This window comes from Halichoerus grypus, chromosome 2, assembly GCF_964656455.1.
Source record: "Halichoerus grypus chromosome 2, mHalGry1.hap1.1, whole genome shotgun sequence".
NCBI lineage: Eukaryota > Metazoa > Chordata > Mammalia > Carnivora > Phocidae > Halichoerus > Halichoerus grypus.
In genome coordinates, this window is record NC_135713.1 from 83,544,655 (window position 1) to 83,560,769 (window position 16,115).

General features: G+C 35.7%; 1 protein-coding gene across 1 annotated transcript in view; it reads right to left on the minus strand.

Annotated features, from left to right (window-relative positions):
• The window catches only part of ADGRV1 (adhesion G protein-coupled receptor V1), a 506,902-nt gene that overhangs the window by 154,002 nt on the left and 336,785 nt on the right, over positions 1-16,115 (minus strand). Inside the window, exon 86 of the mRNA XM_078067071.1 lies at positions 11,452-11,630. Coding sequence (XP_077923197.1) covers positions 11,452-11,630 — 179 coding nt within the window. The remainder of the gene's footprint in view (positions 1-11,451; positions 11,631-16,115) is intronic.

The following is a 16,115-nucleotide window of genomic DNA, read 5'->3' on the forward strand; positions in this document are numbered from 1 at the left end:
GCTCTCACTAAGATCCTGACCATGCTGGCTCTCAGATCTGGACCCCCAGCTTCCAGAACTACGAAAAATAAATGTTTGTTGTTAAAGTCACCCAGTGTATGGTATTCCATTACATCAGTCAAAACTAAATGAGAGAGTATCATAAAAGATGGAAAGCTTTAGAGGTATTTTTTCCCTCATTTATCACAAAAACAAAAAACTTCAAAGTTAGGCTGATAAAAGCTTCTAAGTTTCAAAAATATTAAAGAGTGTATTGTTTGCAATCTTAATGTCAAAAAAAAAAGGATAGAAATAATTTAAATAATAGTATAAGAATACCTGGAGGTAATAAAATGATAAGCAATTCTTTAAGAATTCATAGGGTCAATAATATTTAGGCAGGCTTATCTGATAGGTTACATGTAATTACTTACTTTGTATGAGCCACACATTCCCAGAGCGGTAAATGAGGCTCTCATGAACTGACCCCTCCGGTGTGCCAGACACTGCCCACGCACATTGCTGTTTTACACATGCATCATCTCAGTCCACACCACAGTTCTAGGACACAGGTTTTATTATTCCTACTCCACAGATGGGGAACTTTAAACTCGCAGAGGGTAATTTGTGCAGGGTCGCAGAAAAAGAATATGGTAAAGCCAGTATTTGACTCCTTGTCTATCTACTTCCAAAGCAGCTGTTCTTTTCACTGCACTCCAATCAAAGAAAATCTTATAGCCACATCTCCAGACATATTGAGTATAGAGAGTTTGCTAAACTATACCTTTTTTAGGTCCCTGCATTTTAGTACCTGGCTGTTCTAAAGTCAAGCATATCTACTTAATAGCTGAATGCTTGTGTACTAGAATCAAGACTCAAAAACTGATTCTTAGTAAGAACAGCAAGCTTCAAGGCAGTTTAACATGTTCTAGTTTCATACCCTGGTCTCTAGTTTCTTGTAGCCTTGAAAAATAACAGTTCACATGCCCAGCACAATCTGGTAGCCACTAGGGAAGAAACCTGAGTGGGAAGAAGAATGCAGCTGTAGTTCTCTCAAAGCTTCATTTCTAATGAAAGCCCCAACTTGTAAGGATTTCGGTATTTGACCTATCTCAGAGTCCAGTCAGTGCAGAAATTCTGCTCCTTGGTTAGGTGGTAAGAATTAGGGGGTGAAGGGAGGGGATTGTTTATTAAAAACAATGTAAGGCGAGTGATTTAACTTCATGGCTGCTTGAGTTAATGGATAACAACAACTGGGGCAAGCAGACAAACCAAAAAGCTTTTAAGAAAAGCTGGGGTGGTGCAGTCAGTCGGGTGCTTGACTCTTGGTTTTGGCTCAGGTCATGATCTCAGTATCATGGGATCGAGTCCTGTGTTGGGCTCCATGCTCAGTCTGGAGTCTGCTTGGGACTCTCTCTCTCTCAAATAAATAAACAAATAAATCTTTAGGGGGAAAAAAAAAAAAAAAATAAGAAAGAGAACCTGGGGTATGAGATGCCCACAGCGGTTTTGAAAAGCTCCAATATGCTCCTGAGAATTTAGAAATCCACATGCATACCTAGGGCTGTGCTTATGCTCAGGAAAGACCTGAGCAGGCCCCAGGCTATCTTATCACTGGTTGACCTTGAATGTCTACATAAGCGGAAGTGAAGGCTAAGTTGTCAATGCCTGGTGGAGTGTTGAAGTCACGTTCTAACATGCAAACAAAGCCCCCTGGCAAAGAGTGGGAGATTTCTTGGTTGCGGGCATTTAAGGAAATATCTGTCAATCATTAACTAACCACTAAGTTAACAGAACATAGATCAGTGGTCACATATCACAAAGAATATTTATAGAATTTAGTTTTACACATTTTTAGAATTAGCTCATAAAACTCAATAAATGAATTACTACTACTGTAATGAGCAAAACAACAAACCCTGAGGAAAAGGGAGAATATAATTTTTAGATTTTCCACATTATAATACTTAGAATATCCAGTTTTATATAAAAATTACAAGACATGCAGAGAAACAAGAAAGTATGGCCCATACACAGGAAAATAAAAGCAAGCAATAGTTATTATCACTAAGGAAAACCAGATGTTAAACTTCCTGGATAAAGACTTTAAATCAGCTATTTAAGATATGTTCAAAATAATAAAGGAAACCATGTCTAAAATGTATAAGAATGATGTTTCACCAAAGAGAATGCCAAAAAAAAAGAAACTGCTAAAAAAAAAACAAAATAAAACCACAACAACAGAAATTCTAGAGTTAAAAAGTATAATAACTGAAATAAAAATTTCACTACAAGGACTCAACAGCAGTTTTGAGCAAGTAGAAGGAAGAATCAGTAAATAGGAAGATAGGTCAGTTGAGATTATCAAGTTTGAGAAACAGAAAGAAAAACAATGAAGAAAAATCAACAGAATCTTAGAGCTCTTGGGACACCATCAAGCTTATCAACAAATGCATACTAAGGGTCCCAAAAAGGGAGAGAAAGAGGCAGAAAGAATATCTGGAGAAATAATGGCCCAAAACTTCTCAAACCCGATGAAAAACATTAATCTACACATCCAAGAAGCTCAACAAACTCTAATTAGGATAAGCCAGAGAGAACCGTATCTAGTCATGTCATAATTAAACTGCTTAAAGACAAAGAGAGAATTTTGAAAGCAGCAAGTTAAATCATATGACCCAACAATTCCACTCTTAGGTATATATCCGAGAGAACTGAAAACATGTTGACACACAAAAAAACTTGTACTTTTATGTTGTGTGACATGTTTGCAAAAAATGCCTAACTTCTGTCTAATCATGGGAAAAGATTAAATAAAACCAAATTTGGAGACATTCATAAAATAACTGACCAGTATTCATCAAAAGTAAAAAACAAGGGAAGACAGGAACTATCAGATTGGAGGAGACAATGAGGCACAATGACATGTGGAATCCTGCATTAGATTTTGGAACAGAAAAAGGACACTGCAGAGAAAACTGCTGAAATCTGAGCAAGGTCTGTCATTTAGTTAATGCTTCTTTATCACAGTTATTCTCCTGGTTTTGATCATAGCATTATGGCTATGTAAATATGTATGTGTGTACCCAGGGTGAAGGGTATATGTGAATGCTGACAATTTCTGCAACTTTTCTGTGTTTAAATTTTAAAAAATAAAATGTAAGAAAAAAAAAAGATTGATATCGAAAGAACAAGTGGAGGAGAACTACTAAGAGAAAAGATGCAAAAGTATGCCATATGAGGACATATTTGAACAAATCAGAAATGTTTACCGTGGGGAAAAAAAAAGAACTGTGACAAACTGAAGGCTTATCAAGTTGGAAAATAGGAGGTTATTTTTTGTTTCTTGTTTGTTTTTTGGTATGAACTCAGCAAATAAACATGGAGCCAGAATCTACAAGATTTCTACTGTATGTGAAAAAGCCCTGGGAGGAAATAAATTATTTCTCACAGATGAGTTCAACCGTAAAGTAAATGAACATTTGTCTGCAATGATGTAAAGATTACTCCAGGAGTGCATGGGGACTGGCTTCAATGCTTTATAAAGTTCTCCTTTTGTCCAGGTTCTGCCTTGCCTGAAAAGAGAAGGATCTAGGGACTGGAAGCCATGAGGGATGTAACTCAATGCACCAGATAGAATTTTTCTCAGAGAGATAAAGCAGTAGTCACAAAAGCTAAGGTTGTTACTAGGAGAGATAAAGCTAACACAAGATAAGAGAATGAGATAAGATAACTGAAATGAGTTGTTAATCAGTACCCACTAAAAAGTCAAATAAACTGAATATTTGGAATAAGAAGTTCAAGATACTTTGAACAGGGTTTGAATCATGATGTTTTTGAGGACTTTATTAAGGCAAGCTAGATATTTTCCAGCCCTTCGATACTGTTATTCTAAGACCTTGAAGGAAAGCATACTTACAATACCTCTTTATTTTGGAGCTCTGAATGAATGGAAAATGCTAGTCTAAAGCTGCTATCTCTATGTTCATACACATATATATATACTGTGTGTGTGTGTACAACCATGTACAATAATACACCCCACACCTGTGCAAATCTATGAATAGATCTTGACAATACTCCTCCTCCATAGATTTATGGCAATTTTCTCTAATCCTCAGACAGTGTGTAAACAGTCTCCCTATATTTATTAACATTTTTTCATGATTCTCTTTTTAAGTAATTTAATAAAAATAAAGACTCTCACATGATATCATGCTTTCCATAGAGTGCTATTACTTCTACTTAGTTCTAATTTAGAAAACACAGATTTTTCCTCTATATTAACAACATTTCTCCTAATACAGCTAGCAAAATTAGATTGTTTTCAGAGGATTGAGTAATTTATAAAATGGGTAATTCAGTTCAGGATCAGGATAATCAGAAGAGGTTATAATTAAGATTTGTTAAAACTATCAAGAGTAAAACATGATGCTAAAATACTAAAACTGAAATACTACAAAATTTAAAAACTGTAATCACTATTAAAATTAAGTTATTGATTTTTTCATTACGAGTTAACAAATTCTTAGCTTAAATGGAAGAGAATTCACTTAGGCCTTTGCCCATAATACTTATTCTTAAGTATAAGCTGATTTTTTTAAGTTTGCATTCATATGAATTAGCAAGAAAGAGAAAAAAGCAAGTATTTTATTTTATTTATTTTTTATTAACATATAATATACTATTAGTTTCAGAGGAACAGGTCTGTTATTCATCAGTACAGGTCTGTGATTCATCATCCAGTGCTCATTACATCACATGCCCTCCTTAATGTCCATCACCCAGTTACCCCACCCCTCCACCCCCTCCCCTCTGGCAACCAAAAGCAAGTATTTCAGAAGTACAAACCAACCTATCATCATTATTATGTCAGTTTTACTGTTACTGACATTTATTAATGTGTCAGGGTTTTGCAGCTGAAAGGTAGGAATATTGAGAGAAGTAAAGTCTTCACTGTCCTCTCCTCTGTAGGTCATGACTTTGACACTCATTCTCAATCACTCTATCCTTCCATAGCCACAGAGTTGTGGGCCCAAATTAATGGCTTTTCATCTCTTCAGGGACAATTCTCGGGGCTACATTCCTTTTGCTTCCACCCCAGCTCTTGACTCAGTTCTATATTCTCTTCCGTCTGCACTTTGCATGATCAGACTAGGGATTTCTCTTTAGCTTGTTTCTTTTTCCTAAAGTAGCCAAGAAGCTAATCCAAGAAAAATAGATGAATAATTCCAAAGACACTCTATAAACTACTCAAGTAGAGACTAACCCTGGGTATTCTCAATAGAATTATTTCTGGAAAGCAATGGAAATCAATCAAGGCCAGATTTCCTTTACTTTGACTTTATTTTAGTTAAGCACTGTTCCAATTATAAGATAAAAAGAAAGTTGGAAGAATTTCTAGAATTAATTTCAAAAAGTGATGAAAATTTCATTAAGAACACATTAAAGGTATAAGAAGCCTTCTTTTGTTAACTCTGAGTATAGTATGATTCCGCATACAGTCATAAGATCATCTGGCTCAGTGACAAAGAAGCAATAACAAGTCTATACTGGATTTTCTACTTTACAGACAAAAGCAAATTTTAAATTTTATAATTTCTATAGGACTTTTCTCCAGATCATGTTGTGTGACTTAAATCTAGATTTAAAAATCCATTAAGGTAAATTAGAATTTGATCTTTTATGTATATATAAGAAAAAAATGTTTTCTTATGAGGTATGACAGTCCTCATGCAGTATCTAGAGTGTTGAGATATTCAGTATTATTTGGTGACTTCCAAGTATTTTAGATACACTTTGATAATCATATTATCATGTAAAATTATAATATAAATATGTTACTGCATAGAGAAAGCATGAAAGTTATCTCTAATCCCTCATTTTTATATACTTCCTTGGGTTGTTAAGGCTTTCCTTTTTCCAGTTCAGATATTTACATTAAAGAGTACATTAAGCTCTGCACCCTTCGAAAATTTAGTAACTTTTACCATATGTTACCAGTTACTAATCACTGATCTCCAGTCTGAATTTCAATCAATATAGCTGACATAATTATCAAATATTCATAATATTTGTGAATATTTCAAATATTCACAATATAGTATGATTGGTACAATTATAGGATTTCTGAAAGGTTCTGAGTCTAATGAGGCTATATATGAGGTAGTATTTAATCTGAAACTAGATACTCCACAGAGTTGATATTTTAGAGGAAGAAAATAGGTATTTTCTAGGCAGACAAAAGGAAAGAAAACCATTTGAGACATAAAAGATATATTCAAAGGTATAGGCACAAGAAACCATGGAAAATATAAAATGATTCAGTTACAAAGGGTAACTGGGGAGGATGGTGTGAGGGATGTTCAACAGGTTAGTGTCAACTTTGGATGACCTAACAATCCAGGATCTTGAAGGTAATGAAAAGCAACTGTTGGATTTTAAGCATCAGAGTGATATGATCATTTCCATGTTTCAGAATTTAGTAGATGGATTGAAAAAGAAAGAAATTAGAGATAAGAACACAAGTCAGGAGGCAACCCAACAGACCAGACAAAGATGACAGAAATGAACTGAAGAGACAATGATGAAATAAGAGATGAAGATGAAAACGAGAAAGTGAATTAGGAAGACATTTAGGAGTTAGGCTAGAAAATAACTTGTGATTAATAGCATGTGAAGTATAAGAAAAAAGAAGTAGAAAAACAAGTTGACAGTGTGGATACCTGGGTGGATGGTCTATCTTTCCTAGGAAATGTAGGTCAAAGCACACATTTAGAAGATCAATTTTAAACAGGCTAAATATAAGATAGCTGTGTGTCATTCTGGTAAAGATGTTTATTGGACTTCTGCATATATAAGTCCCTAAACAAACTCAACTTTTCCAAAACACATTACAATAAAAGTATGAAAATTCAAAGACAAAGAGAATCTTAAAAGCAGAGACAGGAAATAAGCTTGTAACTTACAAGGGAAGCCCCCTAATGCTATCAGTGGATTTCTCAGCTTAAACCTTACAGGCCAGGAAAGGGTGGGATGATATATAGGCCAGGGAAGAGTGAGATGATATATTCAAAGTGCTGAAAGGAAAAAAAATGTGCTAATCAAGAATACCCCGTCAGGCAAAATTATTCTTCAGAAATGAAGGACAAATTAAGATTTCCCCACAAAAATAAAAGCTGAAGGACTTCATCACCTCTAGACCTGCCTTATGAAAAAAGGTGAGAGGAGTTCTTCAGGCTGAAATGAAAGGATGCTAACTGGTTACCTGAAAATACATGAAAATATACAGTATACTGGTAAATAACGATATGGTCAAATTCAGAATTCTCAATACTGTATTATCATGGTATGTTAATCACATAACTCTAGCATAAAGGCTGAAGAAAAAAAGGATTGAAAATAACTACAACGTCACAAATTTTTAAATGAATACTCCAATGTAAAAAGAGGTAAGTTGCAAAAGGAGGGGTAAAATGATAGGGTAGAGTTTGTGCATGTGATTAAAGTTAAGTTTTAGTTAGCATAAAATAGTTACATCTAGATGTTATTTTATGTAAGCCTCATGGTAACCACAAAACAAAAACCCACAGTAGACACACAAAAGATAAAAAGAAGGGAGTCAAAATATACCACTAAGGAAAACCATCAATTAATAAAAGAAGACAGCAAGGAAAGTAGAAAGGAATATGAAAACTACAAAACAGTCAGAAGACAATAAGATGACATTAGTTAAGTTTTTACATATCAATATATACTCTAAATATAAATTAACTCAGTTCTCCAATTAAAAGGCAGAGTGGCTGAATGGATAAAAAAAAGAAGATCTAATTATATGCTGCCTACAAGAGAGTCACTTCAGCTTCAGGGACATACATGGGCTCAAAGTAAAAAAGTGAAAAAGATATTCCATTAAGTGGAAACCAGAAGTTAGTCGGGAGGGGGGGGTTATACTTGTATCAAACAAAATAAACTTCAACTCAAAAGGTGTAACAAGTGATAAAGAAAGCCATGATATAATAATGATAAAGGGTCAATGCTCAAGCAGGTATATAACAATCATAAATACATCTGTACCCAGTGTCAGAGCACCCAAATATATTAACGGAATACTAACAGATTGAAGGGAGAAATAAACAACAATACAATAATAGTAGGGAACTTCAATATTCCATTTTTAACAATGGATTTATCATCCAGTAAGAAAATTGATATGAAAATGTTGGACTTGAACTATAGTTAGATTAAATGGACCTACAGATATATACAGAACATTCAATCCAATAGTAGCAGGATATACATTCTTCTAATGTGCACACAGAACATTCTCCAGAACAGATCATATATTAGGCTACAAGGCAAGTCTTAACAAATTTAAGAAGACTGAAATCATACCAAATATCTTTTCCAACCACAATGGTATGAAACTAGAAATCAGTAATAGGAAGAAAACTAAAAAATTCACAAACATGTGGAAATTAAACAATATACTCCTGAATAACTAATGGGTAAAAGAAGAAATCAAAAGGGAAATAAAAAAGTATCCTGCAACAAACAAAAATGGAGACTATACCAGAACATGGGATGCAGAAAAAACAGTTCTAAGATGACTTTATAGCAATAAACACTTACATTAGAAAAAAAGAAAGATGTCAAATTAACAACTTAACAACTTAACAAATTAACAACACCTCAAGGAACTAGAAAAAAAGAACAAACTCAGCCCACAGTTAGCAGAAGCAGATTATTATTTCCTAATAATAAAGATCACAGAATGTTGGTGGGAACGTAAACTGGCACAGCCACTAGAGAAAACAGTATGGAGGTTCCTTAGAAAATTAAAAATAGAACTATCAGATGATCCAGAGATCTCCCCTCTGCCTATATATCAAAAGGAAATGAAATCAGGATCTTTTATTTTTTAAGATTTACTTAATTATTTGAGAGAGAGAGAGGGAGAGTGAGAGAGCGCACACTCACACAAGCACACAAAAGCCCCGCTCCAGGGAGTCGGACGCTTAACAGACTGAGCCACCCAGGCACCACGAGCATGCAACTCTTAATCTTGGGGTCATGAGTTCAAGCCCCATGTTGGGCACAGAGCTTACTTTAAAAAAAATACTAAGGAAGAAATAACACCAAACTTGAAAACCTTCCCAGCTAATAGGAGAAGAGAGATCACTTCCTACCTGTTTTCATGAAATTATCATAATCTTGGTTCCAAAATTTGACAAAAACATTTTTAAAAAAGCAACTTGTACATATCGATGCATTAGAGATCTATTTAGAGAAAATTCTTAAATCAAAAGAAATTGTTTATTACTATGAAGTAACCACTGCACAACAAACGAGCTGCTATTTCACACCATCACAAATCCTATCATTACTCCGAGAGAAAAGGTATGTTTTTCAATGATCTAGGTATACAAGATTTTACATAAATAATATAGTAATTTGTATCCTTATATTGAGATTAAAGTGATAGTAAAAATACAGAATTAAAAAATTTTAAAAAAAACTATAATAAATTTACATAGAGATGATTTAGGAATTCTTTGTGAATGGAGGACACAAGTAACCTATAATACTTACAAAACTCAGTCATTTTTGGTCTAATCCCTCTCATATTAAAACCAGGTAGAGGTTAATGTATTTTGCATTTCACTTATTCTAACTGAGCTGATAATAAAAAAAACTTTTTCCAAAAGCCTCAGAAGGCAAATATTTTAACCATCAGTCGATTTGGACATTCTTATATAATAATTTCCCTCCTTAAAAATCCCTTTACAAGCACCAAAAGAGTTCCTTTTATTTTATTTATTTATTTATTTTTTAAGATTTTATTTATTTGAGAGAGAGAATGAGAGAGAGAGAGAGCACAAGAGGGGGGAGCGGGAGAGGGAGAAGCAGACACCCCGCTGAGCAGGGAGCCTGATGCGGGACTCGATCCCGGGACTCCAGGATTAGGACCCGAGCCGAAGGCAGTTGCCCAACCAACGGAGCCACCCAGGCGCCCAAAAGAGTTCCTTTTAATTAATATCACTTTCATCAGGTCCCATTTATCAAGACTGGGTGGGTACACATGTAATGCTAAAACTGCTGCCAAATAAGTCTTATCTTGCCAGGAAGCTCCTGAAAGGGATGGGCAGCTGGCCACCAGGGTTTGTCTCATAGTTACTTGGTATTTGACAAAGAATGATGCCAAACTTTCTGAAATTAATCCTGGCTGCCCAAGATTTAAATTAATGCCAGGGGTAACAAAATGTCATAACATAATTTTTAAAATAATTTAATAAACAATAATTCCCTTCTAGAAGATTAGACTTTTAGAATTTTATATACACAAAATACATTACAATGCTATAATCAGTATGAGGGAATCTTAATGAATCTCAATAAAAAATTACTATATATGGCATCTCAGTGGGTGTTTGCATATTACATAGCTAGTTTCCTTGGTTGAACGTGGTGTGGGATATGTGTGTGTGATTGCCCATTTGTGAAATACATTTGCATACATCAATAACAATTATTTATTAAGAATAATGGACAATTATAACGATCAGAAGCAATAATGAAATTGAAATGACTTCTGCTTATATAGTACTTTTACTTTCAAAGATTTTTCACATCAATTAACTAATTTTTATCTTCACAATAACCTGTGAGATAATTAGGTAATACTGTCATCATAAGATTGTGAATAGGTTATTCTTTCTTATTTAGAAATGTTACTTTCCCCCTCTAATCCTCATTACACCAAGGGAGATGATTAAACTTTATTATTATAAAGGCTTTTTTTTTCCTCTGCATGTGGAATCAATAAAAGGGGTTGAGTAGTCCTCAAAGCTGTAAGATACCAGATTCAGGATTAAGACATGTATATATGTGTGTGTATAAAGATTTGTTACATTTTAAGACTATTAGTGTGCTTCAGTAAGAACATATAAGATGACCTTGTCTCCTTCCTCCTTCCTGTGTCCTTTTGCAGACACTCTCCATTCCCTCTGGTACAGTCTTTTGGTATTTAAGGATGTTATGGATGACAGGGACTGCCATCCTCTCCTCCCATCCTCCCCCAAAATATCAGACTCCTTAGATAATATGCCACAGTCCATATTTTTCACTGATTCTGTTCTTTATCAAAACTTTCATAGTTCCCTGATTTTACTAGGTATTTTTGTCTTAATCTAATAAACTTAATAATGTTAAGGTACAAATTGCTGTGAATTATCTAATACGTCAACTCACCTGAGAAAACTGTATCCAACAGAGGAACTAGAAAGGCAATGGTTTCTTACTCAAAGGGATAATTAGAGGAAGCAGAGATTCAGTCAGTCTGGTGGGAAAGCAGAGGTCGGCCTGGTGTGTGTTTGGTCATACTGCTTAGTCAACTGCTTCACCATCTACTAATAAAGCTATCTGGGTACACGAAGGCTGAGGAGGCAATGAGTTCTGCCTGGATGTACTTACAGGTCACCGTGGATGAGTCCATAGATCTGTGGCATGCTCTGATGATAGATTCCTCTCAAAATAACTATGAGGAGAATCACCACAAAGGCCGGAATTCCCCAACTCAGAAGGAAAAACAGCAGGTATCTCCTCTCTGTGTGTTCATCGTTCATCACCAGTACATACCAGAAATTCACAGACTAAGGAAGGAAAGAGAACATAAAATGAACAAGTTCTGGTCTAATGGCACAGGACACAAACTCACCTGGCTTGGGCATATAGCGTTACGGACCAACAAAGGGCTAGCATTACTTAAAAATTGTTTTTTGTTTTTGTTTGTTTTTTAGTTCATATATTCATTCTTTCATACATCCAAGAAATTCAGGATACCTCAAAAAACTTGAAACACTGAAAAATATTTATTGTACTTTTTATTTTCCTTTGATTTATTTTCAGCCATAGTCATCCGTGATTGTTCTGTGCATGTTGAAGAAACATACACTGATATTCAAACCTACTTCCCATGTGAACAGCTTCATGATGATAATGAAGTGAACAGCCCTTTGTTCCAGACTTTTTGACAACTTTTTTTTTTTTGAAAGATTTTATTTATTTATTTGACAGAGAGAGACACAGTGAGAGAGGGAGCACAAGCAGGGGGAATGGGAGAGGGAGAAGCAGGCTTCCCGCTGAGCAGGGAGCCCGAGGTGGGGCTCGATCCCAGGACCCCATGACCTGAATCGAAAGCAGACACTTAACGACTGAACCACCCAGGCGCCCTTGACAACTTTTTAAAAGGTTTTTATTTATATTTTTTAGAGAGTGAGAGAGAGAACACATCGGGGGGAAGGGGCAGAGTGAAAGGGAGAGAGAGAATCTCAAGCCGACTCCCGAGTGAGCACGGAGTCCGACGCAGGGCTCAATCTCACTCTGAGATCATGACTTCAGCTGAAATCAAGAGTCGGTTGCTTAACTGACTGAGCCAGCCAGGCATCCATGACAATTTTTTTTAAGGCCTTATCATATGACAGGGCTAGACACTTTTTCAGGGAATGGGTATATAATTGTGAAGATATCCCCATGCCAGTTCCCAGCAGGAGACATATATGAGTAAACAGAAAATGACTTCACAGAGAAAAAAAAAAATACTGTGAAGGGGTAGGCTTTGTACCTGTTTTTCTTTCTGTTTATGTGCTCTTTTTTCATTCATTTACCTGACAATTATTTATTGAGTGCTTACTAAATTTCAGGGACCAGCCCAAGCATGGGGGATATAAAAGTGAAAGAGATAGGGGAGGTATTTGCTTTCCTTTATGTTAGTTTCCAAACAAGTGGGAAAGAAATCATTAAGGAAAATATTTATTTTATATTTATAGCATATTTAACATCCATTATTTTTTATTAAAATAAAAATATAAAAAGGAGGGGCACCTGGGTGGCTCAGTTGGTTAAGCATCTGCCTTTGGCTCAGGTCACGATCCCACGGTCTTGGGATAGAGCCCCACATCGGGCTCCCTGCTTGGAGGGGAGTCTGCTTTCCCCTCTCCCTTTGTCTGCCACTCTGCCTACTTGTGTTCTCTCTCTCTCAAATAAATAAATAAATAAATAAATAAATAAAATCTTTAAAAATATATAAAAAGGATAGTATATAGAGGGGGATAAGAGGATACATTAGATAAACAGAATAAGAAAACAAAATGTTCTTATTGGCCCCAAATCCTGCACTTAGCTCCTACACTTAAGCCAAATGTAGAACGTATGCCTTCTTGTGTTCTTTTTCCATTAGAGCACTTACATTTAATTATCATTTAGTACAGAAACGACACTGAATGTCATATGTATTTCACACAAAGATACTTCTTCACTAGATAAATCCCCCTTCTCAGTTTCTTATGGTGGAAAAAGTGTGAGCATAGATAAATTACATATATACACATACATACCTATATATGTATTCATATATACATCAGAAGGATAATCAGTAGCAAGCAACAACAATCCCATAGCTTCAGTTTCCTCATGTATACAATGAGGTTACTATAAAGATTAAATGAGATATTATGTATAAAGTGCTGAGCACTTCTTAGAACTTCACCATTGGGAAATGTTGCCACCTCCCTTAAATCTCCTATTAGGATGTCAGACAGTGTGAAAGACAAAAGATAAATAGTTTAGGACCAAAAGTAAGCTGGGATACAATGGAAGCTCTTTCTATGTGATAAATAAACATGCCTTATGTTCATGGGAAGGCTTTAGAGTGCTGTTTATGGAGGCTTCTAAGTTAAGACTCTATCTGAACCAAATCAGCCTTGAGGGATCAGTATTGATTGGGCTAAACCAGGAAAAAATAAAAATGTTTGGTTACTTGGAGATTTTTGTCGCTGAATTTTATTTCCTGTCAGCACTCCATATCTTTATGTACATCTGCATATATCTGTAATTATGAAGCATGTTTTGAGTTGTTGCTTATGTAAATTTGTTCTAACTTCTTTTTCAAATCATTAAATCCAACAGGGTTTTTCTCCTTCTTTTTTTTAGATTTTTTTTTTTTTAATTTATTTATTCATGAGAGAGAGAGAGAGAGAGAGAGGCAGAGGGAGAAGCAGGCTCCCAAGGAGCAGGGAGCCTGATGCGGGACTCGATCCCAGGACCCTGAGATCATGACCTGAGCTGAAGGCAGACGCTTAACCATCTGAGCCACCCAGGCGCCCGGTTTTTCCCCTTCTTTCCATAATTAGTACAGGGACATGCACCCAAGTAAGTGGGACTGTATCAGGTATCCTGACACCGAGGTGATCAAACTGCCTGTTAGAGAATGAAAATTCAGGCAAAGGAAAGATGATGAGCCCATCTCCAAAATAAAAATGCTAATTATTTATTTTAAATAGATGTTTGTGTGTACCCATATAAGATGGTAACTGAGGGGTGTTGTTGGTGGAAGAATCAGAAAGGAGAGCATGGTAAATGACTTCTAAGTTGATTCATCATGACAGAGATTGGGATATTTCCAACATGTCTGCTTTTACGAAAATGGACATTAGTTCCATCAGTTAGAATCACCCAACTTTTCAGCAATTGTCTGACCTTTACCAGAGACTCAGATAAGACTGAGACAAGTAGAACTGTTAGATTTGTACACGCATGGCTTCTGCTCCAAAGAACGCAAGGCGCAGTGTTGCTGAACAGTCAATTAAGCAAAACAAGTTCCTATAGTGACAAGCTTTTGTTAACTTAAAAAAAAAATCCCTTTTCTTCCCAAAAGAATCAACCACTGAGGTGTACCCTAAGGACAACATTTCCCATTGTATAGGGTGTTTTTCTTTTTTTCCTTTTTGCTATAGAATTGAAATACTATGTAATTAAATGATGTTTAATTATTTTAGAAATACCATATGGCCCAAACTAAGATTTGTTTTGACTAGCTAACTTCAAGTTTTACTTGAATTTTAAGATATTTTAATATAGTGTGGTAGGTACTTTTTGGGATATGCCTAGGTCATGAGTTCTCCTTCTTAGAACCCTATCTCATCCCACCCCAACATATGCAGAGTGGGTTCATGACCCTGCTCCTCCATCCATAGCTGATTTGATCTGGGGGAGAAGTCGGTCCCAGGCTGGGCTAATCATGAATCACTGAATTCCTTGAAATTCAGTGACAGTCTAAGCTGGTCAGCTGGAAAAAGAGGACATACGAACTTTGGTGGAGATAGGCAAAAGCACAGTGGAGAGAAGTGTGTTTTTATAGAAGAATAGATAAAAGTTCTTATGGTTCTTGGGTTCAGTAAGTTATCCTATATGCTTATTATTTCTTTTATGATTTAAATGTTTGCTTAAATTAGCTCAATTTAGTTTTTCTTTGTTGTTAAAAGAAAAAAAGAAATTGAGGTATATATTGCTATTCAAAAGCAGTGGAATTAAAACCCCCTGTTACTACCATTCTCTAAACAGAGAAAACAGTGGAGCATTGACTACATTCTTTTCCTTGTAATCATGGTTCCTCTTTTGTAATTTAAGAGTATTTAAAGACCATTATGTTTGCATAATAATTTTATGTTGATAGACACATAGCATATGTGATCTGTGTGCCTTGGTGTCTGGGTGATTATTCAGTGTTGGAACTAATGAAATTTTGAAAACTCAATACAAGTTAAAGGGTGTCACTCTCACCCAAACATGATTCAAGTGGACTGGGCATGGCTTACTATTCACTGCCCATAAGATGTTTTTCCTGCTAAACACTAACCACTAACTGTGAACTGAAAACGTTAATAGTTAGGTCTCTATTTATATTTCTATCTCTAAGCTTTAAAAATTTTGTTAGAACCATCTTATGGGCCATCTCAAGACATCATCACTATGTAGTCATGTTACATTTTTAGCCAGAATATTATCCCCGGGTTGCCTGGGTGGCTCAGTCAGTTAAGCATCTGATTCTTGATTTCAGCTCAGGTTGTGACCTCAGGCTTGTGGGATCCAGCCCTATGCTGGGCTCTGTGTTGGGCATGGAGTCTGCTTACGGTTCTCTCTGCCCCTCCCCACTCTACCCCTCTCTCCCTCTCTGAAAACAAACAAAAAACCCCCAAAACCCCCAACCCTCCAAAAAAAGTTATCCCCCAATTTAACCAACTACATTAATCCAACTTGACTATACTTCATACACACAGATATATATTCCTAGCATTAAC